The 27,621-nt window shown below is 41.8% G+C and overlaps 3 protein-coding genes across 6 annotated transcripts in view; 2 read left to right on the top strand and 1 right to left on the bottom strand.

Moving 5' to 3' along the window:
• Positions 1 to 27,621, top strand: part of hsh2d (hematopoietic SH2 domain containing) — a 75,903-nt gene that overhangs the window by 33,421 nt on the left and 14,861 nt on the right. The window lies entirely within an intron of this gene.
• Positions 238 to 25,331, top strand: tpm4a (tropomyosin 4a). Of its 4 annotated transcripts, none has more exons than XM_071920450.2 (9): positions 238 to 595; positions 2,982 to 3,107; positions 18,147 to 18,280; positions 19,216 to 19,333; positions 19,829 to 19,899; positions 20,017 to 20,092; positions 21,280 to 21,342; positions 21,932 to 22,001; positions 22,935 to 23,202. In XM_071920450.2, the coding sequence occupies exons 1-9, from the start codon at positions 482 to 484 to the stop codon at positions 23,015 to 23,017; spliced, it is 855 nt and encodes a 284-aa protein (XP_071776551.2). In that variant the 5' UTR covers positions 238 to 481; the 3' UTR covers positions 23,018 to 23,202. The 4 variants fall into 4 exon arrangements, with proteins under 4 accessions (XP_071776551.2, XP_071776550.2, XP_078141700.1 ...); XM_071920449.2 differs by lacking the exon at positions 22,935 to 23,202 and adding an exon at positions 23,925 to 25,331 and having other exon boundaries at positions 250 to 595; XM_078285574.1 differs by lacking the exons at positions 238 to 595; positions 2,982 to 3,107 and adding an exon at positions 6,991 to 7,543.
• Positions 25,214 to 27,568, bottom strand: LOC139928090 (small ribosomal subunit protein eS27-like). The gene is made up of 4 exons (XM_071920458.2): positions 27,208 to 27,568; positions 26,660 to 26,768; positions 26,434 to 26,544; positions 25,214 to 25,792 (listed from the first exon to the last, which is right to left on the bottom strand). The coding sequence occupies exons 1-4, from the start codon at positions 27,211 to 27,213 to the stop codon at positions 25,764 to 25,766; spliced, it is 255 nt and encodes an 84-aa protein (XP_071776559.2). The 5' UTR covers positions 27,214 to 27,568; the 3' UTR covers positions 25,214 to 25,763.

A 27,621-nucleotide genomic window follows, 5' to 3' on the forward strand; every position in this document is an offset into this window, starting at 1 on the left:
GTGTGTGTGTGTGTGTGTGTGTGTTTGGGGGGGTCGGGGGGGTCTGGATGGGGTGGACGCAGAGTGAGTGGTGAGTGGTGGGATGAAAGGGAGGAATGGATGGAGGGATTGAGGGAGATGGAGAGAAAGGATGGAGAGAGGGAGGGGGAGATCAGAGGAGGAGGGGGGGGGGGTCATCAGAGACTGGAGGCAGGTTCAGTTGCAGTTTAAATCTCTAACAGCAGCCGTAGGGCAAGAGTCTGCATCTCCCTTCACCAGCTCTCTCTGCTCTCTCTGTCTCCCTCCCTTTTTCTCTACCTCTCTCTCTCTCTCTCTCTCCCTCTCTCTCTCCATTTTCTTCTGGCTTTGTTGGACTCAGGCTCTCTAAAGTCAAACCCTCGATCTTCTAAAACCATCTCAAACCAGAGGAGACGACACCTCAACTTTTCTTAAAACTACATTTCTCATCTCGGCGAGAGGGGAATCCGACTGAAGCGGCACCATGGAGGCCATCAAGAAGAAGATGCAGATGCTGAAACTGGACAAGGAGAACGCCATCGACCGGGCGGAGCAGGCTGAGACGGACAAGAAGGCAGTGGAGGACAAATGCAAGCAGGTGAGGTGAAAGAGAGAAAGAGAAGGATAGAAAGAGAGAGGAGGGGAAAGTTTGGATGGATCAGAAGTGATGGGTCAGGAGTCAGGAGACAGAAAACACTGATGGCTTGTGGTTAATGTCCTAGATCAGAACTTGAGTACAGGTAGTGTGTCTGTGTCATGAAAAGGCCAAATAAAATATGAATTACATAAAATTTCTCAGATCAAGTAAATCTAAATCGTGGAGAAAATGTGTTTTATATGGTTGATGAATTTGTATTTGCAATTGGATAAATGAATAAATCTATTTGTAAAGAGTCTGGTGTTGTAGAAAGAAACACAGACCCAGTGAATGGCAGGCTTAAGCTTTTCCTTTAAGGCTTTTCCCTTTTACCAGTTCTGAAGCTAATCACAACATTGATACCATACCAGACATACCTTCAAGGAAATGGGCTGTAGAGACTGTTCCCATTTATTTATACTTTACTGTTTGCTAATAGATCTCCCTGTGATACAGGAAATGTTTGAAACCTGAATCAGAGAGGTTTCTTTGCCATGGCGCAGAGTTGAAAGTCTAGTTGAGGAAATTAGTTAATTCAACAAATGTTGGTGGCAGTGTGTGAAACATCAACACCTACTGCTGCTTGAGAGAAAATGCCAGGAAATATTCTTAGGAAACGCTCTCAAAAGTAGCAATAATCTCCTTTTTTGTATTAAATTTACTCAGTGATAACATTATTTATTCAGGGAATGTATCATTAATTCCATTCCAGATCTATAGGGAATAAGGAATAGATTAAATAATACAAACTATATCAAACATCCAAGCATCCTAGACATAAAAGGCACCAACTTTTAATCACTGTGGTTAACGCACTAAACTTGAGGAGAAGTTTACATGTTAACAAACCTTCTGACAGCAAAATACTCTAGAGCAGAGACCCTGAGCCTTAATGCAACAACAAATATAGAAGCAAATGAGTAGGTGCTGGATGTAAGAACAATAGGTCAGTCTCAATGCTGTTGACAGTGAGGCTCACAGCCTGAATTAGGATAATCCTGAGAGATATCATCACACTCCTTCATGGAGGGATTGGCCGGTTCAGGTGATGAGGCCACCCAGGATCAGGGTTTGGTGTCTGGGGGAGGAGACAGTGGAGATACGCCTGGTGTTCCAGGACCAGGACGTCCCAGTTGGGATTTAGGGGAAGAAAGTATTGGAGCATCTGTCTGAATGGACGTCTGTCCTTCTGCCCATCTGACAGGTGTCTCCAACACAAAAGAGACAACACACACACATGTACACACACATGAGAACGCAGAGGACGCACACATATGGATGCAAGAATAAATACACGCACACACACACACACACCAGGCTCCAGGCGTCTGTGTGTTCCCAGTGATAGCAGCTGTATTTTTAGAGGCCAGGAGAGATAGGCAGTGTGGAATCCAGTGGGATTATCAGGAGCACTTCACAGGCTCAGAGGGGAACGCTGATTAGGGGGGAACACTTAACCCCTGTAACTGTGTGTGTGTGCGTGTGTGTGTGTGTGTGTGTTTGTGTGTGTGTGTGTGTGTGAGGGAGAGAGAGAGAGAGAGAGTGAGAGAGAGCGAGGAGATTAGGTTCTGCATACCAGGGCCCTTGTCATTAGAGACTAAAAATAAACCATTAACACTCAAATATACCCAAACACAATACCTAATTAGACTTCCAAATCATGACAGCCACTGGTGTTGATTTAGTGTTGATCTGAATTTAATCACCATGTCTTTCAACACTGTCCTCTCAGATATATATTAATACTTGAAAGGGTGCTACACTAAAAAAAAAAACAAAGCTGAGATATTTGGCACATCATCATGCACCATCATCACCAAAGTGGAAATTATCTCACATAGCGTTTTTGAGTTAACGAGTTATTGAGAGTTTTGAGTGTAAAATTGTTCACAAAGAAATGCAGAGTTCAACGCACTGAACCTTTGCTGTGTGAACCTTTGCTGAACCTTTGCTATATTTATTCAAGTCAAGTCAAGTAAAGTTCATTCATAAAGCGCTTTCAACAGACAAGATTGTCATAATGTGCGAACAAATACCGATAAAAGGTCATTAAAACTCATCGTAATGATGCAAATGAACTATAAGCACGTCCCAAAGCCTCAGTGAGACAAACTACTGGAAAAATCTAGTTTCCAGATTCTCAAGTTTTATGTAGTTAAAGAGTTTTATGGAAATGAAGCGAAATTCCCCTTTAATAATAACAGGCAAGAATGAGTCATTGCAGTAGGATTGCTAGACCCATCATGCAGATAGATACCTCATGAAAAAAGAATAGAATAGAATAGAATAGAATAGAATAGAATAGAATAGAATCTATATAGCAGACTAACAGTGTTTTGTGCTGTAGATGGAGGATGAGCTGCTCGACCTGCAGAAGAAGATGAAGCAGACGGAGGACGAGCTGGACAAATACTCCGAGGGCCTGAAAGACGCTCAGGAGAAACTGGAACTGTCCGAGAAGAAAGCTACAGATGTGAGTGAAGGGTCTCTCACACACACACACACACACACACACGCACACACACACACACACACACACATAACTACCTACACATACACACACACACACACACCAGGGTTGGAATCAACTAACTTTCAATTCACTTGATGAACCTTTTTATGATAAAAGGCTCCTACTTCCTGAATTTGTTCATTGATTGTTTATCCCAAACTCAGACACACAGAGCAACACACACACACACACACACACATACACACGTGCACACACACACACACACACACACACACACACACTGCCCTATTGAAAACCATGATCCATTAGTCCATAGCCCGAGTATTTCTGAGCCAGCACCAGCTGTGAGCTTCCTTTGATCCACTGTGAATGGTCCGGAGCACATGACAGAGAGACTGTTACATTCCTGTGCAGCCACTCCTGAAAGATGAGCGCATGAATAAACTGTACCCCCCTCCCCCTAACCCCCCCTCACACCCCCTCACACCACCCACACACACACATATACAAACCACATTCACTGGCAGCTCAACCCAGATCATCCAAAACAGAGCAGCACTGGCTAACAGACAGGTATGCTGTAAACACCACAGCTGTAATAAGTTCATCATCATCATTCCTGGTAACAAACTACTGTCTTAATGCTTAATCTTACAGTGCCGACCTGAATTCAAACAGAGATAGTGAACCTTGAATAGATAATTGTTTTACTCTTCCGTATTTATGCAAATGTGCAGTATGAAAGTCCAAAGTAGCTACAATACAGAGTTTGAGTGTTTAGAGGAAATCCAGGCCTTTATAAATTTTCCCTTCATGAGCCGTTTGTCTGCAGGATGATGATGTCAATTGATGGATTGTTTTGCTTTGGACTAAGTGGTGTTATCCTGCTCATACTGTATGTGATATGATTATCACCGCAGACACACTTTCCCCCTCATATAGGACAACTGAGTCCTCTAAACCACTCTCAAACTAATTTCTGAATTTGAGCAGGATTTTTTTGGTTGTTTACTTAAGTAATTAAATTCAGTAAAAGCAGCAGTACATTAGACAAAATGGTTCCTCTGTTGCTAATCAGCAGCAATCTGGGAAAAAAGATAACATTGTGGATTGTGGGCAACACTGCAAACCACAGCACTGTATATCTGTCAAGGGCGGTTCCTCCAGCATTTGTGTGTGTTTCTGCATCTGTTTGCACAAACAGTGTGTGTGTGTGAGTGTGTGTGTATGTGTGTGTGTGTGTGTGTGTGTGAGAGAGAGAGAGAGAGAGAGAGAGAGAGAGAGACAGACAGAGTCCTTAACTTTCTCCAGGATTTTGTAAAATGTATTTGTTAAACACTTTTAACAAAACAAGATTATCATAAAGCGTAAACAAATTTCAATAACTGGAGATACTAGTGAAGTGGAAAAGACAGTTATTATATTATTTTATATTCTCAGTACAGTGAATAGGGTTATGCAGGAATTCAAATCAAAACAAAGCATAAGAGTGAAATTCCTTATTGGGTAAGGATAAAATGCTGTTGCCGTAAATTATTGGCGAAAGGCCACTTTAATAATAACGGGTAGTCATTCCAATAGGATTACTAGGCAGATCATGCAGATAGGAATGTCATGAAAGTAGCCCCCCCAACTTCCACCAGGATGTTGTATTGTTTGAGTCTTGTGGAGGATATCCCATGGAAACGCAGTGTTGTACTACACAGAGAGAGAGAGAAAGGGGAAGTGGCTGACACACAGGCGGAGGGACGGAGGCTGAGACACGCTGAATTATCTTTATCCAGTGATTAAATAAACTCTGAGAATAGCTCTGAAAAACGTTCCATGAAAAGTGGGTCAAGTGGCCGCCAAGGGAAAATACTACTAGAAATCATGATTTCAAATGTTTGAACCCTTTTAAGCCGAACTGGGTGTTTCTCACTCCCGGGTGTGTTGCAGTGCCTGGGAAGTTAAATCTAGCAATCCACGAGTTTAAAACAAATCTGACAGCTTTTTTTTAAAACAGATATTCACCATAGACTCCTACACACTGACAAATACCTCTGAGAATCTGCTCCAAAGCTACTCTACTCCTCTGCCACGAATGCCCCTCCACATGTCACTTATTAGTGGCAGCAGTCGAGTCATTACACATGTGAATTCACACAGACGGCGCTGACCAGACAGGGAACCTGGTGGGGGCAGGGAGAGGAGAACAGCTAGCCAGTGACCCGGATAAGCAAGCAGCGACTGTCCGCACGTTCTGATTCAAAAAGCAACAATCCTCGCACCATCAACCGGCAGTACTCATATATTCGGGTCATCCCAGATCACTGCAAGGCTTGGGCTAAGCTGCCAAAGCAAACAGACAAGAGTTTATCTCCAGGATTCTCAGATGACAATCACAATATTAGCATACAAGACGCAGAGAGCTGAAAAAGGGGGATGGGAGCGGGTGGCACCATAGGTATAGTCCCGGCGCGGTCGCTGATAACGCCCCATAGCAGGGATCGTTTTAAAAGGCAGGGGAAAGCTGGACTGCAGTGTCCGGGCGGGCAGAGGGAGCTGCAGCAGGCGGGGGGCTGGTATGCCTGGAATGCAGCTAAGGCAAACAGAAAGCCCCACACACTCCTACGCCTAATGAAATCAATGCTTCCAGCTTTTCCGGCGCAAGGGGCAAATCAAGACAGGGACTCGAGCTGTGTGAGGGGTTTTTCGCACTGCTGGATTAAACCGCCAAACTGAGATTAACTGATCTGAGATCTGCTGGCTTAGTTGTCCGTCCACCCAACATATTCGCTCACAGGCCGGTCATGTGGATAGGAAATTGTAAGGGTAAACAGAGTCAGGGCCAGCAGCGTAACATGAAAGAGGAAGCACCGATCTGATTTAGACCCAAACACTTAACGTTATATATAGGCTATAGGACCAGGCGGATGGCAGATGGGTCACATCGATTGCTTGCTATGACACACACACACACACACACACACACACACACACGCACACACACACACACACATGCACGTGCACACACACAAGTACACGCACACACTCACACAGAGTTATTCAGAATAACTAAGTTTATGCCTGAGGTCGGTCAACAATCTAATTATGTTAAATGTCTGATTCTCTACACTGCATAAAAGTTCAAGTTGTTTGAACTTTCATTCTCTTGTTTTGACATTGTGCCTGACATTTTGTATGTCTTTGTTTTCGTATAGGAAAATTATTTCTCCAGTTACAGGGAAGGCCTCTATAAAGAGCAGAGGGGCAACGCTCAAAGCAGACAGGACTAATGGAAACCGTGAAGATAATGAGTATAAAAACTCATGTAGTTTTATGGTTCATTCACTGGCAGTAATAGATCAAATAACTTTGTCATTTATTCATTTATTTATGGCTATGTGGTTAGTTTGAGATGCCGTAGACCAAGTTGTGTCTGATGTTTCATTCATTCACTGATCAAGATATTCCAGATGTTCAAGTCATTGTTAGAGATAGATAGATAGATAGATAGATAGATAGATAGATAGATAGATAGATATTTTTAACAGTATGCAACTTTGATTTTGGGGGTCATTTTGAAAGTGTTGACAGTATAGACATTATTTTGATCAATGTAATCACTTTCAACAAATTGTCATTGGCTTCAGATGTGTCGGTGACATTTAAACTATTGGCACTGCGCCTTTACAATAATTGAAAGCAGTTCAGACTGACTTTTCCTTTGTCTAAAAGGCTCGTATGGCGTTAGCACTGATCACATCAGTCACAGGGATCAGCTTTTACACACACACACACACACACACACACACACACACACATACACACACACGCCCCGCCCACCCTGACCTCATCATCCCAATCATCGCGCTCCTCCGACTCGGAGACTGGCGCTTCGGCTCTCCTCTCCGCTCTGCCTTTCTATCCGCCTGCCTCTCCCAAACTGGATGCGTCCGCACCGTAACTACCACATTCCACAGGACAACTTTTCATACTGTTGATGAACTTTTTACTCTTAGAGACCTTAACCTCAGAGGAAAACATTTGGGAAAACACCTGGACACTGTTTTCGGTTATATAACTTCTTCTTTTTTTTTGCACTTGAAAGATTGCTTTACATTCCAAAGACTTTTGACCAGACGGATTTTGACCAAGCGCTTGTGAAGTATTTTTTTTTATTATTATTCTTATTTTGAATAGACCAAAAGAAGCAGCAGCAGCAGGCTACTTCATACTTTATTTTGCACAACCCGAGATTAGTCTTATATTTTTTTTTCTACCTGTAGTCTTACTTTAGTGTCAAATAGCTCGAGTCAACAATGGCAGGTCTGAACTCTCTGGATGCTGTGAAGAGGAAGATTCAGTGTTTGCAGCAGCAAGCCGACGACGCAGAAGACCGGGCTCAGGTCCTGCAGAGAGAGCTGGACAGTGAACGGGAACTCCGGGAGAAAGTGAGACAACCAACTCGTCTCTTTTTGTGTCTTTTCTCTCTCTTAATATCGCCCTCTTTTTTTATATATATATATCTCTGCTCGGTTATCATCTATCAGAGTGATTAAGTAGCGGTAACTTCTGCCACATTCACCTCTCATGGCTTTAAAACTACTTATTTCAAGTCATTGATTCATTCACCGGCAAACTGTGCCACAATGCAAGGCGTTGGTCTCTTATGAAAAAAAAAAAAAAAAGTTAGGATTCCTGCAGGTCTTTGCGCATGCGCGTTCTTCCCCTGAGTTATAGGCCACTGTAAACCTACTGCGAATAATGAGGTCAGCCTTGATATTGGGTTTTACCATCTAGGCAGCAATGAATGACTTATTCATTTAACCTTTTGTGTCAAATGTACTTTATTAGTTAGACTGACTGTACTGAGAGATGAGTATATTTAGATAAATAGATATAGATTAGTGGGATGCTTTATTGAAATTCTCTTTTCACTTGCAGTGACTTGCTCAGTGACACTTGGCAGGGCAGGGCAGATGTTTGGCAACACAAGTCGTCAAGTTGTAGGCCGGTTTCTTCAACCACTAGGCCACCCTGCCTCCACAGACTATTGGAAAATAAAGGGTATAGGCGTAGAATTATGTCTCCTCTGTCATTAGGGTTTCAAAGGAATACACTCTGAAGAAGAACGTGTCATTTTCAACACCTCTGTGTGTTTATATTTCAATGTCAGTAGCATGTCATACTGACGCAACGTATGTTGTTATTAACATGAGTTACAGTATGTTGAAAAGTAACACAAAGGTGGATGTGCTGAAAGAGATGCACTCCTTTTAAGAATATTTGACCCGCTCTCTCACCAGTGTCATCTATATCTTCTAGCTTCACATTCATATGTAAAACAGAGAGATGGGAGAAAATGCTTAGCAGCACAGTTATTCAGTTGGGTAACAGTCTCGACTTGTTTCACATGGTGCTTTATGGCATAAGGTGCCATAACCTTTTGCATAGGAGCTTGTTAATGACAGGACAAGCAGAAAGAGTCAAGGAGAGAGGGAGGGGAAGGAGCGGCTGTAAAGATATGGGAGCTGGAATGATGAAAGGAGCCGGCTGCAGTAGGGCTTTCCCCTTCGATATAGACTGCCTATTAGGTTACAGAGCACCTTTTAATTTGAATGGTTTGAATTTGGAGTTTGCTCACCTTTTCAGGATAATCTTTCTGATATATATATTCATATATTGTGTTAGAGTAAGTATTAACCTCAACGTAAATAGGGTCTTTTCAAGAAATTAAAAATAAGAAATTAATAAAATTACAGTTGAGGTTTTGTTCATGTCGGTGATTGTTCACTTAATGGTGATCACTTCCTTGAGTTCATAGTTTTCTGTTTAGCATTACGTCACTGGAGCCTGTCTTGCACCATGGCTTCAGCTCGAAGCATTGGAGTGGTATGAGTGCTTGATGGATCTTTTCTGTACTGCTAAGCTCATCTAAAAGCCTTTTAATAGTGTGTTTGGTTCAGTATGTCCACTCTGCAACCTGTGGATTCTGTAGATCACCACACCCTTCCCAAAGCATTGAAATGGTGTAAGCATGCAGCATAGTTGCACTGTAGCAGAAAAGGTATTCTGGTATTTCTAGACACACAACTCCCATTCATTTCTAAGGAGAGATTACTACTTTTTTGTGTTTCCCATCGCATGTAAGCGGGGGGAGAAGACCATTATTAGCCACAGTAGAAACAATCTGTGGTACTCTGGTATTTGTCAACAAGTCATTGAGAGGCCTTTTGCAAATCAACACCAACAAGATATTTTAAAAGGCTCTACTGTTGGCCCATACTGTTTACTAGACCGCCACCATGTCCCCTATGCATAATATGGTGGCACTCTACTAGCTGTCAACAACAGGCAAGTGAGCAGGCAGATTTCACTCACATATGGTCATAAATAAGACAGACGAAACCTCAGGCTGAATGGAGAGAGACAGTGGTGACACAAACCGATTGGACCGCAGGGAATGTGAGCAAGCAAGTGCCAAGAATGGTGACACATACACATAGTATGCAATCTCACATACACTCACACACACTCTCTCTTTCTCCTTCTCTCTCTCTCTCTCACACACACACAAATATTTGAATCAATCATTTACACCGCTATATTTCTTAAATAATTGAGGCTTCAGTTTCATTCCAAAATGAGATATCCACCAAATTCATGACACGTACCCTTACAAGATGATTAACAGTATAAAATTGAAATAAATTAAGGATACCAGACACTTTAAGTACTTGGCTGACATATTGATAACACTTTCACAGACCAGATCCTCTTTATTTTGGAGATATTGAATGATGAACTTCAGGAAATTATTATTTTCCAAAGTGGATATGTTGCATTTTGGAATAGAAGTCTTCAATTCCACTCCTTTTAGGCCTGGGAAGGATGTAAGATAACACTTAACTGTCACACATCCCAAGCCATTTGTATTCATAGAGGAATATACTGTGCATTAGTGTGGTTGGCTACCTCAAGGCTTGTGTGGCCCCATGTGTGAATAATTGGGGCAACCCAGAGAGATTTCTTGGCACAAAAACCCTTTCATTGAAACGAGCAGGAGATCAAAACAGGAACCTTGCTGAGTCTGTAAAGGTAATGAATCATTGTTAGAAAATGTCGAGGCAACAGAAAAACATTTGGCCACATCTCTCTCGCTGAAAATTAAAACTAATTGGTTCATGTTATTTCTAGCGCGGTTTTGACGCCTCTGGAGACGTTACTCAACCGTTCAATAACGCTTAAAGCTCTGTCAGATTACAAAGGCATGACATAACCTTGAAACACTCTTTTAACCTGCTTAGATGTGTTTCATCTATGGCTGTCATTCTCAGTCGGCTTTTCAGCTTTTAAACAGCAGCAGTGATGCTCGTTTGGTGACGGCCAGCCAAAGATAATCATTTGTATTTCATCCGTGACACTGAGTATTCTCCATGAAAAGCATATAGATCAGTCAAGACTCTTCCAGGAGACGTCTCTCTCTAGTATTTTTTAAAATTAGCTGAAAAATTGTTATTAGTGCTAAAATACTGTAAATTCACTTTACCACGTCTTTTTATAAAAAAGATTTATAGAGCATAAAACATATAGTGTCTTATGTACGTCTTTAAAGTTGAACTTTTTGTGCGTTGTATTTTGCATAGTGATGTTGTCATCAGAAAGTATCCTGGTAGTCATGGTAATAACTTGTGTTTTTTACCACAGTTTGCTGTGCTACTGCAGAAACTTAAAAAAAGAAAACCCAGCAGTGATAGAGGAAGAGAGAAGCACACGAGTTGAGATCATATGAGAGAAAGCACGACGAACAGGGAAGTGGGAATCGAACCTCCACTGTGAGGTTTCAGTGTTGGGAAGCAGGTTCCCCTCCCAGGATGCCGTCTGCCGGCCCTGGACCTGGACCAGTATTATGGTCCAGTACTTCCTGTGCTGCTACTCCAGCACTTCCTGTCCCTGGGCTCCAGCCCGGATCAACAGGAAGATAAGCAAGTGTGTGTTTGGTGGACTGAGTGTTGCTGATAGTTATGTAGATTCTGGTCTGTCAGATGTGTAAAGCTTCAGTCACGTTTGTAGCAAAGCTCAGTGGTCCAGGAAGAAAGATGGTATCTTTAATCATTTCTTCCCACTACTTAAAAACATCTAAACATCCACATCAGCTTTTGTCAGTTCAGCTGAAACTGTTTTTCCTATGGTTAGGCAAGTCAAACCACTTCTTTGTCTATTTGTGGGAATTGGTTGCTGTGTTTTTTTTCTGTAGCTACCATATTGCCATCTTCATTCAATTTGCTAGAGATACAGGACTTATTTTGTTCATACATGACAAGTGTGCCCCTTTTTTTTTTCATGTGCCCCTTTTTTTACGCCACTTCCATGTCATTTCGCAGAGGCTAATTGCAGGAAATGGTTTGCAAATAATGCTTCTCTTAAGGAGCGCTGATTCGTTCAGCTAGTCGGTTGAAAATTAAGCAAAGCTAGCGTCTGTTTACTGCTTTGTGTGGTCAGTGGGCTCACAGCTTCCATGCTGGGCCTCCAGCAGACTCCAGCAGATTCTATGGAAAGAATTACTTCCTGGTTTCGCTGTTTTCTTAGGCTGGACTTTCTCCCTGGGAATAGCTCAACTTTCCAAATATAACTGCCACATGTTGATACGTTTTGGCAGTCGCTGGCATCTTGGGGAACACTCCCATGTTAGTGGCTTGTGGGTTAGTTGGTTATGCGCGCCAAGGTTGTGGGTTCTTATCCAAGCAGGGAGTATAATATATATGTACCGTCTGTGCTAGCTCAAGTATGACTTCGTCTGGATAAAAGCTGCATTTGCTATAATGTCATACATTAAGTAGCATTTAGTGAGCGGAAATGTTAGCATTTTATGAAGCACTTAGATATGGTATACATAGCACATAGCACAAAGCAGTGTGTGAACCATTTCAAACGTGATATATTGAGTCTGTCTGCCCGTGCTTAATGGATGCATGTTTTTCCATTGAGGCAGGCAAGTTCAGCTAATCACAGAGGAACTTTTCAGTGATGTTTGTGCCAGCTCTGCATAGTGCCAACGCAGGCTGTCTGTATCTGACAGCAGGCCTGTGCCAGGGCTGTGGAGCGGTGAAGGGCTTCGGTCAGCCTAATATATGGAACTGTAAACAGTTTTACTGGTGGGATGTTTACTTGACCTGCAGGTAGTTAAATCGTCACACATTTAAGACCTACGTCGTTTTCCAAAATTTTATGTGCATTCCAACTGGATTCTGAAAACCGAGGATCCTTTAGCACTCTGAAAATCCTAAAAGTTTGGTTCCAAAAGGCAATGAAGTCCTGGTCGGACTGTTAAAGGATTTCCCCTCTGGATTCCTGAAGGGCTGTTTGGCAAGGGTTAGCAATCAACCTCTGGCCAGTACTAACCACTTCAGTATTATCTGGCACTGGTTCACAGCCTTAACACAAGACTCAAGCTGTTTGAAGAGGCTTGTGGAAGTCAGAATACACTCTGCAATAAAACGACGGCTTCCTCGACTGCACCACGCTCGCTCAAGTACCGCTTTGCACTGACAGGGCTCATTGTGACGCTTGTCTGGAAGTTAAATGACCTTCCTTTACATATCTCATCATCATGACAGGCTGGCTTATACTGTATGCGGCCATCTTTGCATGTCAGGTCTTTATGGTAAAAGATTACCACACACACACAGAGTATTGAGCAGCAGTGTCAAGAATAACTTCCACTGCGCCTCAACAGCATCATGCACCTCATTAGCCCAATGCCCTGGAATCAACCAGTAATTAGATTCCTCGTCTTTCGTTTGTCCTCGATCCCGTCTCTAAATATCTGTCCGGTGTGTCCTTAGGATCGGCTCCATATGTAGGATTAGAAGTGTAAACTAGGTTTGCCTGTTGACAGTGGGATTTACTGTATTTTCCAGGTGAGAAATCATGTGATCTGAATTGAATGTGTATTGCCTGACACCTAGGTGGCATTTTTTCATAATTTTCCAGGAAATATAAATAACGTGATTGCTTTTGACACCTCAGTAGTACTTTTTTGTTACTCCTAGGTGAGAAATGACATGCGTGTTGTCTGAAACCTCCTTTCCAAAGCATGTCAGCTCAATGGTGCTGCTTGGTATATTCACTGCTCATACAATCATACATGTAATACACTCAGGTATTTCTTCAGTCAGTCCCTGCAGTACTGTGCCGTATCTTGACATCAGGCTGCACAGTGTTTACTCTGTAGAGGCCATTGGACATTTTTTGATAGAGAGATAAAGTCAACCAGAGAGAGAGAGAGAGAGAGAGAGAGAGAGAAAGGAGAACAAAGGAGCAATTTAGAGTTCTCTAGTCCAGATGTTTGCTAATATCCAGCATATTGTAGCTTGTGTCTCTTCAGGCCGCGGTCAGGGAACAACAGCTAGCTAGCAGCGACTGTTTAGGATTGGTCAAAGTGGAATCTCCCTGTAATCAGATGCCAGAGACAGAAACCCCAAAAGGCTTCAGATTCAACTAATTTCAACCAGCAGTAGCACTTAAATTATCATTCTCCGGGATTGTTCTATCAGTGATACGATACTTTATTACTGATATACAGATTGTTCATGATTCAAGGCCTCCGACGTTGCTGACATACCTTTTCACTTCTTACAAAGCGTCGTTGTTAATATATTAAGCTAGGTGGATGTTATCTATTCTTGGAAACAGGCTGCTCGATTTGTGTCATCCATTTTCCTTGGCGCCTAACTGGATCAGTGTGTACTCATGTGTGAGGAAGAGCCAACAGAGCAGCTCCTTGTCGTGTGGTATCTTGCCGTTTCCTGATTCGCAGTCCCCACAGATGGTTTCATTTAGTTTTTTCTAGATGTGTGTGTGTGTGTGTGTGTGTGTGTGTGTGTCTATGTGGCTGTGTGCTTGCTGCTAACATCTTCCTGATACTCCACCACAAACATTCTCCAGAGTGTGTTTTACCATATAAGGCGTGCGTCCATGGCAGCCAGAGAATGCAAAGTGGGTGACTAAGGAAGGGGCATGGCCGGAGAGAGAGAGAGAGAGATAGAGAGACATAGAGAAAGACAGTGTGTGTGAGAGAGAGAGAGAGAGAGAGAATGCCTGCCCTGAAATAAAGAATGAAAGGAGGAAATGAGAGGATGTCAGACGGCTCATTTCCTTTCAGGGTTTTTTTTATCCCCATTTTGTAAACTCATGTTAGAGTCTTTCCTTCCAATAAAGCTTCTTTGCCCCACTCAGTTTGAAACTTTTTTTGCTCTAAAACCATGATTTTTGCTCAGCTCTGAATACTTTTCAATGAGCCTGTTGCACAGTTGTTTAAGCTGAACCAACACCAATTAAATACTTTTCCCATACATCCACTATGCAGCAGCACCACCATGCTTTTACAGGGAAAGGCCTGTTCGTCCCTGGACATGGCTCAGTGAATTGGAGGCATATGGACAGGCTTTTTTCTCTATACAGGGCTGCCTGTGTGTCTATAAGGGGAATCCCCCTGTGACTGTGGAAACCTGATGAGAGATAGACACCAGGTTGCATACATTCGATTGTTTGTACATAGATATACTATCCCGCCATTGTTTCAGTTGCTAAACCCCTGGTTTCTGTGTTTCTGTGTTGCTTGACAACCAAAATTTTACTGGGCAGGAAGCTAGCCGGTTGCTAGCTGGCAATTACGTGTGTGTATGTGTGTTTGAGAAAGAGAGAGAGAGAGAGTGAGTGTGTGTGTGTTTGTGTGCACATGTGCATGTATGTTTGTGTGTGTATGTTTGCAGATTGTGTCTGGAACTGTTTTACGGCGTCTGATGTGCCTGTGTAGCTGACCTAAAGCTCATGAATAGAGTGTTTGTTTGTATGTGAAGGGCATTCTCCGCAGCCCCATTGCTTCACTCAGGAAATAACACTGTCTGTTGTTTCAGGCTGCAGTCTAGTTCTGTTCAACATGTAGTGTCGACAGATACAGACCTGTATGGAGACGTTGCTGATGAGATTCCATCATGTTTTGATTGATTTGTGGCTTTTTCATTCATTCCTTCTGGGGTTCGGTTTTCCTCCGTTTTGCAGCTCGCTGTTTTAAGACACATCAAGTCTCATTCAACAGACATTTCCTGTCTCATATCAACTGCCAGCGTTTGGTCCAGAAGGGCAGGACCTGGGAGAGAGAGAGAGAGAGAGACTAGGGAGGGTGGGAGAGATGGACTAAGAGAGAGAGGGAGAGGAGGAGGAAGGAGGGAGGGGGAGGAAAGACTGACTGGCTCCCACCCAGTCAGCAGCATAAGATGATGAAGAGACGGAGAGAAACTTCAAATAAAAAAATAAATAAATAAAAGAGACCTGTGCCAGCTGCCAACGAGCAGGAAACCGTGCCTTCCTTTCCTGAAATGTTCAGTCTATGACAGAATGGAATCGCGCTCTGCACAAATAGACTCAAATAGACTCACTTAGGCTTTTCCACTGCGCTGTTAGCTCTCTCCTTCACTCTCTACTGTCGCCTCTCCTCCTCATCCCCAATTCATCCTCTTTTATCTCTTTTAGTGTTGTAGTCTCTTACCTGTAAACTGAATGACTGACACATTGCCTCTGTTTATCTGACTGACTGATCGACTTGTGGGCCGAATGACAAGCTAATGACTCACTGACCTACTAACTCTGCTGCCCTACAACTATGTGGAGAATAGTCTTTTTGTCTAAGCAAACCCTGCAGCCTCTCCTCCACTGTAGTAGGGAGTGAAAGTTGTGAAGTCGAGTATTCTCGTCTTAAATGGATAATTCAGCATGATAGTAGCACACAAGTGCAGCAATGTGGCGCCGGTTGAGGTAGAACCATCTGACTGAACAACGGAAAAACTTTCAAACTCCCCCTCCCGCCTTTGTCATGACTTTTAAATGTTAAATAAATAATGTGACACAGTTAACTTCAGATTAGGGCTGGGTGATAGGGTTGAAATCAATATCACGATAATCATAAGGATTTTTTTCGATATCGATATATATCACGATATTGCTTATGTATGCAAAATCACATGCTCATCCCATTGAACTGAATGGTAATGTTAGGGTGTGACTGAAATTTTCAAATAATATTCCTTATAATGTTTCATACCTCATTTTGAGTTTTTAAATATAATGTGCTTGTTATCATCAGTTTAGACAGCAGAATTGTGTATCATGATATCACAAAATCACCATTTCATCACGATATGATTCCACTGAAAGACGATAAACGCTAACATTGAATTTTCGCCCAGCCCGACTTCAGATAGTTTGTGTCCAGTTCTGAGACTGAGTTGAATCTCTCTGTTTGAATGGGGCTTCCCGGGAGGTGCTGGTTGGATAAACTCCCCTACCAACTGAAAGGAAATGCCTGTATGCTTGTCTGTTCACTTTCTTTTTCTCCCTCTGCCTTTGATTGTTTACCAAGGGCAGATGAGACGAAGCCCATTTTGTCCTCCCGCTTGGCCCAGTTCTGCTCGCTCAGCGGCCCGGAAATTGAGTTTTTTGTAAACGTTTCATTCATGTCTAAAACCCTGCTATCTTCTGATATTAAACTGGATTACATTTCCAGCCAGGCTCAGCAGTTAGTTACTTGTGTTTCTTGAGAGACTGTCTATGAAAAATACTTGTATAAAAGATCTCCAGCTGTCTCATATTCACTTATTATTCATCAGCGCCACTCAGCTATTGATTTGTGAAACATGATCCGCCCCAGAGAGCTCAGAGAATAGATTGCTGTGTCTCAGTTTTCTCATGGTACAGATGGAATTGATTCCTTTTTAATTCGGTTCAATTTCTTTCAAACCGCTTCATGTGAATTCATCATTACACCCTCAGGGGAACTGCGACTGAGAGTTTGCATGAGTTTGATGACTGTACAGTGCATAGATACTGAGTAATAAGGTGAATAATCTCTCTTAATGGTCATCTTGGCACTATGGTTATGTGCAACTGATGGTACTTTATGGCATTTATCAAGTGTTTCAAAATGAAGAGGTCTACTATCCAAAAGACATGTATCTGTTTTTAAAAACCAAAAAAAACTAAAAAATGTAGATTATCCAGGCTATAAAACTGTTGTCATTTCAGAAATTTAAGCTTAAAAAATACCAGAATTTGTTCCACTTTTTTCTGAAACATTTTTGTAAGAGTAGGCGTCAGGACTTAAAAACAGCAGATATCTCAGCTTTGGAGTAAAACTAATGAAATACGAACGATGTGTGTTCAGATATTCAGTCCAGGTCATTTTAAAGAGAACAGGCACTTGGTCAGTAACTGTGGATCAGCACGCCTCCTCAGAGAGGCCTGATAAATGAGAGCCAGTGTGTTTAACCTCCTGATGGTGGCAGAGATCCAGAGAATGGAGACTGTGCTGATATGAAACCACGCTGCCACAGACGATTACCATACAAACTTTTCCTCCCTTATTTTTCTCTCGCCCCTCGTCTTGTTTCCATCTCTTCCTCAAACTGTCCTCTGCTTATGTCCCTCTTCTTTAATAATACGATGATAATAAATTCTCTTTTTATGGCACTTTTCGCTTTTATGCTTTACAAGCCATAAAACAATAATAAATTCAATATGTAAGACATTAATTGAAACCATGCCGCAAATTTTCCAGTGTTGTATGTGTTGATTTTGTCAGTGAGAATTATTTGGTGTTGACAAAGAGTTGTTTGTCCACTCACAGAGCTGATACGGCTCTGGGACGGCTGTTCAAAAGTATCTAAATGTGTTAAATTAACTCTGATGGTGCGGACTTACATAAACACTGGCACAGCGCTGATTTTTATCCTCCGAGTGAAATTGATTTTGCTGTGCAGACGATTAAAACAAGGCTCCAGGTTGCTGTCCTCGTTTCTGTCCAGCTGTCCCTATTTCTGTTCCTATTTTTGTCAAACTGTGGCTCTTTCTCTCCCTCCACCTCCCTCTTTGTGCCTTTTGCTGCTCTTCCTGTTATATGAGGTGGAGGAGGCGGGGGGGTTAACCCAAGGTGGATGATTTTAAAAGTTGAATGAATGAGCGACTAAACTTCTCTCTTCCTGTCTTTCTTCCTCTCAGGCGGAGGGTGATGTAGCAGCTCTGAACCGTAGGATCCAGCTGGTGGAGGAGGAGCTGGACCGGGCCCAGGAGAGGCTCGCCACCGCACTGCAGAAACTGGAGGAGGCTGAGAAGGCCGCAGACGAGAGCGAGAGGTCAGTCCGGTTCACGTTGAGCTGAACTCTGATCAAGACGGGGAAAGCGGGGGCGTCCCGGTGACTCAGTGGGCTAAGGCGTGTGGAATGTAGCCGCGATGTCCTGGGTTCAAATTGGGTCGCATGTCATCCCTGTGTTTCTACTTTCACCTATCAAATAAAGGCAAAAGTGAACAAACAATAATCTTTAAAAAAAAAAAAAAGACAGGGAAAGTGTACGGAGATAAACCTCAACTTTTTTGACAGCTGTCTTAAGGTGATGATGCACAGAATGATGATGCATAGACAAAAGAAAAAAAATATTTTTTCACTGAAAACAATGTTTCAGTTTGAAATCTAGCCAAGCTTGATCGGAGAGCAAGCGTTGCTGGCAAGTTTTTCAACATCAACCAATCAGAGGCAAGAAAATTGCTCAGGTGGCCTGTCCTCAGCCCAAATTATTTTTGATGCTACTAAATAGTAAAAACAACTAGGAAATAATAGCTGTTCTTTTTATATAACATTTAATCTAGCTAGCTTTTGGATACCAGAACCAAATATAAGACTATAATACACGTTATGAAATTCCAGTGGATAACCGTGATAAAATGATTCAATTATTACATTTTCAGTAGAAAAGAGGAGGCCATGATCACAGTGATGGCAGCAGTATGTTGTTTCATCCATTTTCACTCTTCCAACTGTCAAATTTGTCAGTTACCATTGCCCATTAACCCTCTTTGCCCATTGCCCAGTTGTTTATACTCATAAAAATATGCCTGTGTAGCATCAGCCTGTTTGGCTGTGGAATGGAATGGAATCAATCAAGTGTGTTTGTGCATGAGTGCATGTAATACCATTCACATGATACGCCTCAAAACAATATAATTTAAAAGCTTATTTTGGCCATTTTATATGTACATTTGGAAACATTTATCTCTCTATCCTGCGACCAGAGGGATGAAGGTGATTGAGAACCGAGCGATGAAGGACGAGGAGAAGATGGAGATCCAGGAGATGCAGCTGAAGGAGGCCAAACACATCGCTGAGGAGGCCGACCGCAAATACGAGGAGGTGAGACTGTTAGAGCGGCAAGCCGGTTAGAGGCGGGGCTCGGTCTGATGTGAAAAGCAGAGTAATAAGTAAGCAGAGTAATGAATCATTAGGCAGCTGACTTTGCTTTGGTGTGTTTAGGTTTGGCTGTTTATCCTGCTGCACTCAGACGACTTCCTACTGAGAGCTTGTGTAGTGAATCATGACTTTGAGCTTACCTGCTACTCTGTGTGATTTTAAGTGCATTTGTTGCTTAGGAATGTGTATTATTAGATACATTATTTTATGTTGTTTGTCTCCAAGTTTTAGTTTAAATGATGGTTAAATAAATAAATACACATGTAGTCCCTGGAGCCTGATGAAGCTCCCATGGAGGTTGGCTTGAACTCCACTTCAGCATTTGTAGTATTTCCCTCCCCTGCTTTGTCTTTATTATTTCTACTGTGCTTTCAGTGATGTCCAAAAAATGAAAAGAAAAAAAAAAAATCTAATAATGTTTTTCTCTGTTTGTCCCAGGTGGCTCGCAAGCTGGTGATCCTGGAGGGAGAGCTGGAGAGAGCTGAGGAGAGGGCCGAAGTCTCAGAACTGTAAGCCCAATTAACACACACATGCATGCACACACACACACACACACACACACACACATACCTCTATCCTTCACTCTTACAATAAAGCTAAGCATTTGTCTGTGTCTCTCCCCATAGTAAAGCCAGTGACTTGGAGGAGGAGCTGAAAAATGTGACCAACAACCTAAAGTCCTTAGAAGCCCAGTCTGAGAAAGTGAGTGTGTGTTGCTGCATGTGAGTGATGTGAATGGCAAGGACTGAAACCTGGATCAAATAGTGTTTGCTATTCCGTTTCATGGTTTGAGTCAATCATGGGAAAATATTGATATATATCAATTTAGAATAGAAGGTTTCATTCCAAAATACTGTATATCCAGTTTGGAAAAAACCTGATAATTGCATAATCTAAAATGTTATTGTCCCAAATTTAAAGGGTTAGCTAATAACTACAGTAATATTCAATAGTGAGTTTTATTTTCATGTCGGCAATCATTTTGTCAGAGTAGGTGACAAACAGTAATGATTATTCACCAATACTATCTGACCCAGGTCTGGCCCTCAGTGTGTAGATCTCCACTTCCCTGTATCCGGTCATTTGGCTTGTCCTCGTGGCTCAGTGGACAGTAATCTGACTGAGCTGTCCTCCGGGAGAGCTACCTCATCGCCAAAGTATTGGTTCAAACCACCTCCATTCTCCTCAATTTGTTTAGATGAAAACCAGAATGTATCTAAAGACATGAACTCCTTTGATACGTAGCTGTTATAAGTATATGGTTGCAGAAAACTTAATCTGTATTCATCATCATCTTCATTTATGTATTTATACTGTCATTTGTCTATTTAAACTGTAATCTCCAAACACAACTAGACACGTAGCTTATCCACCACCTGACCAACTGGCCTCTGAGGCTTTATTTGATCCAGGGGTAATGGCCACACGAGGTGTTATAGTATTGTAGGTGTTGTTGCAGTGTTGTGTTGTAGTTTATATGAAGCAGCAGCCAGTAGAGACCTGCAGTACATTCTCCCTCTTGAGTACATTCCTCCCCAGGCACAGACAGGCAGCATGACAGCCTGCCAGACTTACCACATGACTGCTCTCCTTCAGCAATACATGTTTTCTCCTCGGTCAGGTTTAATAACGGGTCAGGGCGGCCATGGCTGGCATCACAAAACAATTTGTTCCCAGTGACCAGGCCAACACCTGGCCTGTTTCATGCCCCTACACCTTGTCTACATGTCGCTCCTCAGGGGGAATGGTGTTATGGCTCTTTGAGCAATCACAGAGAAAGAGTCCTTGGATGATGGTGCGTGCATGTGTAGGTGCAAGCGTGTGTGCACATGTATTTGTGTGTCTGCCATTGATTTGGTAATAATATCTGTGTCTCTGTTTTTCAACAGTACTCAGAAAAAGAGGACAAGTATGAAGAGGAGATCAAGGTTCTCAGTGACAAACTGAAGGAGGTGAGACGCCGGTTCCTCTGACACCACAGTGTAGAGGAAGGTTTCCCAAGGCTTCACAGTGCAAAAAAGAAAAAAACAGCTGTTGCCTTCAGATGATTATAGTATGTAGTTGACAGAGTAAAACATGACATAAAAAAGGGAAAGACACTTTCAAACTGGGATGTCTGTCCAGCTAAAATGATTCAATTGCACAATAACAAAAACATAATGCCAAAATCAAAGTAGAATGTGCAGAAACACATCTGATCTGCACTGCACACTTCAGATTAGTTATGCCAATCAGTTGAAGTGTTTTGGCTGGTCGTTTGTCCTGGCAGATTTATGCATGTTTATTCCTGACCTCGATTACCGCATTTTCAGTTCGCTCTCCAAAACACTTTGTGTTCCATTTTATCAACTTAACTTGTTTGTGCATGCAAAACTGCCAATAAAACATTTCATGATAAGATGGTTACTTGAGGAGACAAGCAGCAAAGGCCTCTACAAAAAGGCTTTTGAAAACCTCCAGTGCTCCAGTGTTACAGATTGAATTTGTTACTGTGTGTCACAGCTAGTTTCTAACCTTGAGATATTTGTGTGTTCTGGCCAGGCTGAAACCCGTGCAGAGTTTGCAGAGAGGACAGTGGCCAAACTGGAAAAGTCCATTGATGACCTGGAAGGTATGAGATCAGTTACACTCACATGTGCTAAAACGTTTGGAGACTGGAAACTATGTGGATTTTTAGGCCTTTGTTTGCACCAAAAGATAGCATCAAATTTTCACATAGGACACAGAGACAAATGTTCCTTCTTTCAGTTGCATGATTGGTCTGTTAGACACGACTAGTTTTTAAATTAAAACCATGCATCGGGACCTAGTGACGCATTCAGTGTCATTAAAATAGTAGACATGTCAAGTTTTTTGGAGGAACCACAAGTAGATAGTTTATTGTAGTTTCCTATAGGTCAGTGGCTCTTATTACCCAATCCTCCATCTGACCGACCAAGCAACATCTTCATACACAATCCATTTTGACTTGGATCCCAGTTAGGGTATCTTGTTTCAGCGAGACTGGAAATATTTTCTGTGGTCCCTGCCAAATGTATGGAAACTCCTTACTAAGACAAGCTAATAAAATATGGTCCGGGTCTCCGGTGTAAAGAACTATGCAGCGAGCCTTTCCCCCCTACAAGAGCAAAGACCCTTGTTTCTGAAGAACAACTATGTCAGCCATGCTGCAAAGAGGACAGAATGTGCTCGAATGTTTTTAGGTCAGCATTATTTAGTTGTTGAACCACAGGCAACTGAGTTTATGGAGTTATTGGAGCCCTTTTATGAGACATTCAAAACAGGCTTAAATGCTCAAAGCCCTCACCCAGCAAAAGGGTTTCCAGCACGTTTTCATTTCATGATTCTGACCCGTAGATGTGTGTCATTCCTTCTGCTGCATCCTTAAGAAAGCTGACCTGTTTTGTTTTTTTTTTCTCCTATTTTTCCTCCCTGTGCTCTTTGCCTCCATCTGCCTCTCATTTCTTCCTCCTGCTTTTGGCTTGTTGTTGTCGCTGCTGTCCTTGACATCTGCCTGTACTTGCTGTCGACCTTTGACCTCCAGATGAACTGTACGCTCAGAAGCTGAAGTACAAGGCCATTAGTGAGGAGCTGGACCATGCCCTCAATGACATGACCTCTCTGTAGATGCTCCCATTTCTTTCTCTCTCTCCATCTCTTTCTTTGTCCCTCTCTCTCTCTTCTATCTCTATCATGTTCAGAACTGTCTGACTTCTGACTCTTGATTGTATGTGCCTTGCCTTCTGTCCATCTCACTGTGCAAAAAAATCTGTGCAAAAGCTAAATTTATTAAAAACTCTTTTCCTTTCCTACCTTGCAGCTTTCTTTTCTCTGTTCTCTATTATTCATACTAGTTTCTAGCTCGCTGTGAAAGGGAATAGTAAAACTTTTTAAAGATACGTCACCTCAGATACGTGTTTACATACATTGTCATGCACTCCATTATTTACGTAAGTTCTTTGTAGCTGTATATTACTGTACATGATCCATCTCGATTATCAACAGGTGAGATATTCTCAAGTGTTAGCATGAATTAATGCAGTGCGCACCTCCCTCTATTATCTTAATAGCACAGTATGATCTATATTTATTTGTTTCTGATGGGTTCTTGTGTGTTTGTGTGTGTTCGTATGCACTGATAGCAACACAGCAGATATAGCAGCACCTAATACAGTAAATTAAACCACAGTGTAACACACACAGTCCCTCTAGGGAATCGGCAGACCGTATTCTACTAACAGCCAGCTGACGGAGAACAGACATCAGCAGTTTATGCATGCAAATTCAACTCTAGTTTTAATAGGGTACTGCTGTGTGGTTGGTTTTTTTTGCATGTGGAACAACTTAACCAAAGTAGTTATGCAAAACATCTGTCCAATTGCACAGTAAAAGAGTTTGCTGTGCAATTTTGTGAGGAACACTGTTTGTTGAAAGAGAATGAATTGGCATGGGTGTTATTGCCATATTATTTGGTGCTGTTGATTCGAAGTATTTACCGTGTTGCTTTCTTTGCTTTTTTTTTTTTCCTCTCTAGAGAAATTATCAAGCGCCAAAGAAGAGAATCTCGGCATGCATCAAGTCCTGGACCAGACCCTGCAGGAGCTGAACAGCTTATAAACACACACCGAGGAAGATGGAGAGGATGAGATAGTCATGTAACATTCCATCAACGTTCGACTCCATTCCGCATTTCGAGCTGTAAAATCTTTATTCCCCACGGAAAAGGGGATTAACTTAATACTTGTACCCTTGATTTTTTTTTTTTTTTTTTTTTCCTCTAAGGCACAACGTTCTCTCTGTAATGTCTCTTTTTAAGATGAGAAAGTCATTCTGAACCCGTCACCACCTTTGTATCTCCTGCTTTGATTGCAGTAATTCTCCAGGAATTATTTTTGACCACTTTTATAGAAAGGACAATTAATATATTTACAAAACACCCTCAGATTTGGTCACTCAAGAACTTAAACTGGCTCGATTTTATATTCCCAGTGCATACGGATTCTGTCTCAATCTCATTATTGCAATGCATATGCTGTAAATGGCGTTGGGTTTTGCCCAGTCTCCATTAGTGTGGCTCCAAAGCGCCACCTAGAGGTGATATGAAGCTAGTCAACAGTTTTTGTAATCATGCTGTACCACCTACATACAAATCAAACACAGACATTAGGCTCCTCTGTGTCTGTCTCAGCAGTATCCTTCTAAATTCATCTGTTTGTGTCTAAACAACATAATGGTCAAATGGGCAGGCGGTCTCATGGAAAGGTTTCATTTCTAGCGCTCACTGTAAAATAATGCTGTGCAATCAGACCTAGGAACCTGCTGCTTCATATTAAAATCAGCGAGCCTTCTTCAAACATCATTTAGACTTAATAAATTAGAAAATAATACCTTCTCTGCTGATCTAGATGATTCTGAAGCTTACACTCAATAGGTCAAACACTTTTCTATTCCATGCATGGTGTGGTAATCTGCGCAGAGCCTTATAGTAGTATAAGACTATTTTTTTAATGAGTGAGATGTGTGTATCTTCGATATGCCACCTTTCCATGAGCCTGACCCGACCACCGCCACATTCTGCATGATCACCTACAATTTGCCATGATGTATAGTCATATTTCCAAGCTTTACAGTATAATGTGAGCGACCTAAACCCAAAACCACTGGATCCTCAGTCAAGTTTTATAAACCACGGATACTTATTGTATATAGTAGAATAATGTTAGGTATGATTAATGAGAAGTTGTATCGCTTCGATTTTTTTACACCACTTCTTTTTGGCAGGGGAACTCTCAAAACCAAAGAACACACATACCAGAGACAATAAACCCTTAAATGTTATATTGTTGTTTGCCAAGAAAAAGCCTCACATTTGACTGAACCCGTTATGAAATATTTCATTCACCCCCCCCATTCCAACCTAATAAATTTTTTTTTACAGAAATCATGACTTATTTCATCTTTTGTGCTTTGTGTTACAAAACGTGTTTTGTACATCCAAGAGAAGCAGTCTACATTAAGTGCTACATCAAATCAATCTGTTACACACATTATTTTACAAGACATTCAGAGCTTATAGAAATATAGATGCATGTACATTTCCTCTCGACAGTTTCTCTTTTACTCGCACAGCCTCTCTCTTGCTCTCTGCCTCAAAACACCAATGGAGGAGTGGTGAAATTTCACACCAAGTTATCAAGATAAAGGTAGAGACAATTTCCCAGCTAAAGACACATTTTGGGTGGTGAAAGCAGAATACAGTGCGACAAGAAAATCAAGGAGAGTCAGGAATGGTACAGAAAACTCGTCGTTCCTCTATCCATAGTGCATGCTGATGCCAGTCAGTGGCGCTCCGTTGACTTTAGCACTTTTCTGTTCAGGAGTGTTTCCTTCTGAAGGAGCAGCCTGGATGGAGGAAAATCAGAGCAACAAACATTTCAGTGACTCATTGCTGTTTGAGCAGGAGGCAGAACATGAAGGACTCTTGCCCTTTTCTTAAACTTTGTCCTTTGATACTCATTTCCTGGCAAGAAGAAGTACAGTGGATGAGCAGCAGGGGGCAGCGTTTGCTTCAATTAACGCAGACGGTAAATAAAAGAATAACATGCAATTGAAATTGATTGTGCTGAACACACACGACACTACACAACAATAATAATAGTAAAAGTATAATAATAATAATAATAATAAAATGTATTTATATAAGAATATTGGGAAGTAAGATGTCCAAACAAAAATATATAAAAAACTAAATCTACTGGACTTAAAAGTTGAAGATGTTTCACCACTCATCTGAGAGGCTTCATTAGTTCATCTTAAGTCCAGTGGAATTTTTTTTTTCTTTTTTTTTTTTTGATTGAAATAACTGAAATGAATCTACACAGACATTAGGAAGTAAGTCTTTATATGGGCAACCAGAACCTGGCAGAAAGACCTATAACCACTTTGCACCTCTGTTTTCAGAAGTGCTATAATAAAATAAACTGTACTATTTATTATTTAAAGTGGTGATGAAACACAGTGCCAGTTTGTGACTTCTTGCTCACCTGCAGTTAGTCGACATTTCCCCCCCTGAGGCTGGCAGAGGACGAGGGAGCAGCCGCCACAAGGCACCACCGCCTGGGCATGGCTGAAGATGGTGGTGATCCTGTAGCAGCCTGGGGAGGGAATAAAGAAAGATGAGAATTAAATCAATTTAAAACATTTAATTCATTCATCCAAACAAATTTCAAGAGATACTGACCAGTGTGAAAGCTGCTGTCCACTGCTTACCTGGGCACTTAACATCCATGAAGTAGGAGTTGGGGCTCTGCACCAGCCTCTTCTTCTTGTGTCTTCTCCTCTCCTCTGCAAAACTGGGGTGCATCAGATCCTTAGCCAACTACAATGGGGAGCAGAGCAGAATTTCACCATTCACTATCTTTATTTATTTATTTTTATTCAGATTTATTATTTTATTATTTTACATTACTCAACGACCCAGTGATTCAATTTTGATGTTATAATGCCCCCTGCAGTCTGATGAGTGAACTGCTAGGATAAATACAGGGACATGTCCATGCATGTCCCACCTTGTTTATGGCAGGCAGCTATTATACAGATCATAACATATTTAGTTCTCATTTGTCTACTTTCTACATTATACTAGAATATATGTGTATATGTGTACTGCTGAACTGATTAATGGGCTCAGTCTTTTTCATTCTGTTTCCATCTATATGTGTTTCTCAATTTATTATTAACTTTTCAAGCAGATTTATTACAAGCAGTGAAAAAGTTTCTGACTGTCCCAACAGCAAAAAGAAAAGCAATTTACTTACAGGCATTTTTACCCAAATCACTCAAGTTGCTCGTCCAAGTCAAATGCGAAGCGAAAGTGAAGCGCGTATCTCAAGTAGATCACCTGCAGTTTGCCGTTTCTGAAATGACTGTGTACAGTTTCGTATCGGAACAGCCCAAGCAGGCGGAGTCTCCCCTCACAGGATAACCGCCTCCAACTACTCAACGTCTCTAGAAAACACCGAGCACACCCAATCTCTTGCACACCGAATGCGCCTGTTTTGTGAATATCCGATTGGGGGAATTTCCAGTTGCTCAAACGATTAATTATGACCGCCTGTGCCAACCATACATCGGCCTCCCATACAATCCGGGCGACCACTGGCAACAAAACGTGCAAACCTTATTGAATCGCAGCGGACTTCCGAAGCCACGACGACAGAGAAGAGTGACAG

Source organism: Centroberyx gerrardi, chromosome 9, assembly GCF_048128805.1.
Source record: "Centroberyx gerrardi isolate f3 chromosome 9, fCenGer3.hap1.cur.20231027, whole genome shotgun sequence".
NCBI lineage: Eukaryota > Metazoa > Chordata > Actinopteri > Beryciformes > Berycidae > Centroberyx > Centroberyx gerrardi.

Excerpts from the sequence above, each read along its gene's own strand:
- tpm4a (XM_071920450.2), top strand. The coding sequence starts at position 482 with ATGGAGGCCATCAAGAAGAAGATGCAGATGCTGAAACTGGACAAGGAG. Across the intron at positions 3,108-18,146 it reads CCGAGAAGAAAGCTACAGAT|GCGGAGGGTGATGTAGCAGC; the intron begins GTGAGTGAAGGG and ends TCTTCCTCTCAG. Across the intron at positions 20,093-21,279 it reads TAGAAGCCCAGTCTGAGAAA|TACTCAGAAAAAGAGGACAA; the intron begins GTGAGTGTGTGT and ends GTTTTTCAACAG.
- LOC139928090 (XM_071920458.2), bottom strand. Across the intron at positions 26,545-26,659 it reads CATGGATGTTAAGTGCCCAG|GCTGCTACAGGATCACCACC; the intron begins GTAAGCAGTGGA and ends TTCCCTCCCCAG. Across the intron at positions 25,793-26,433 it reads GAAATGTCGACTAACTGCAG|GCTGCTCCTTCAGAAGGAAA; the intron begins GTGAGCAAGAAG and ends TCCTCCATCCAG.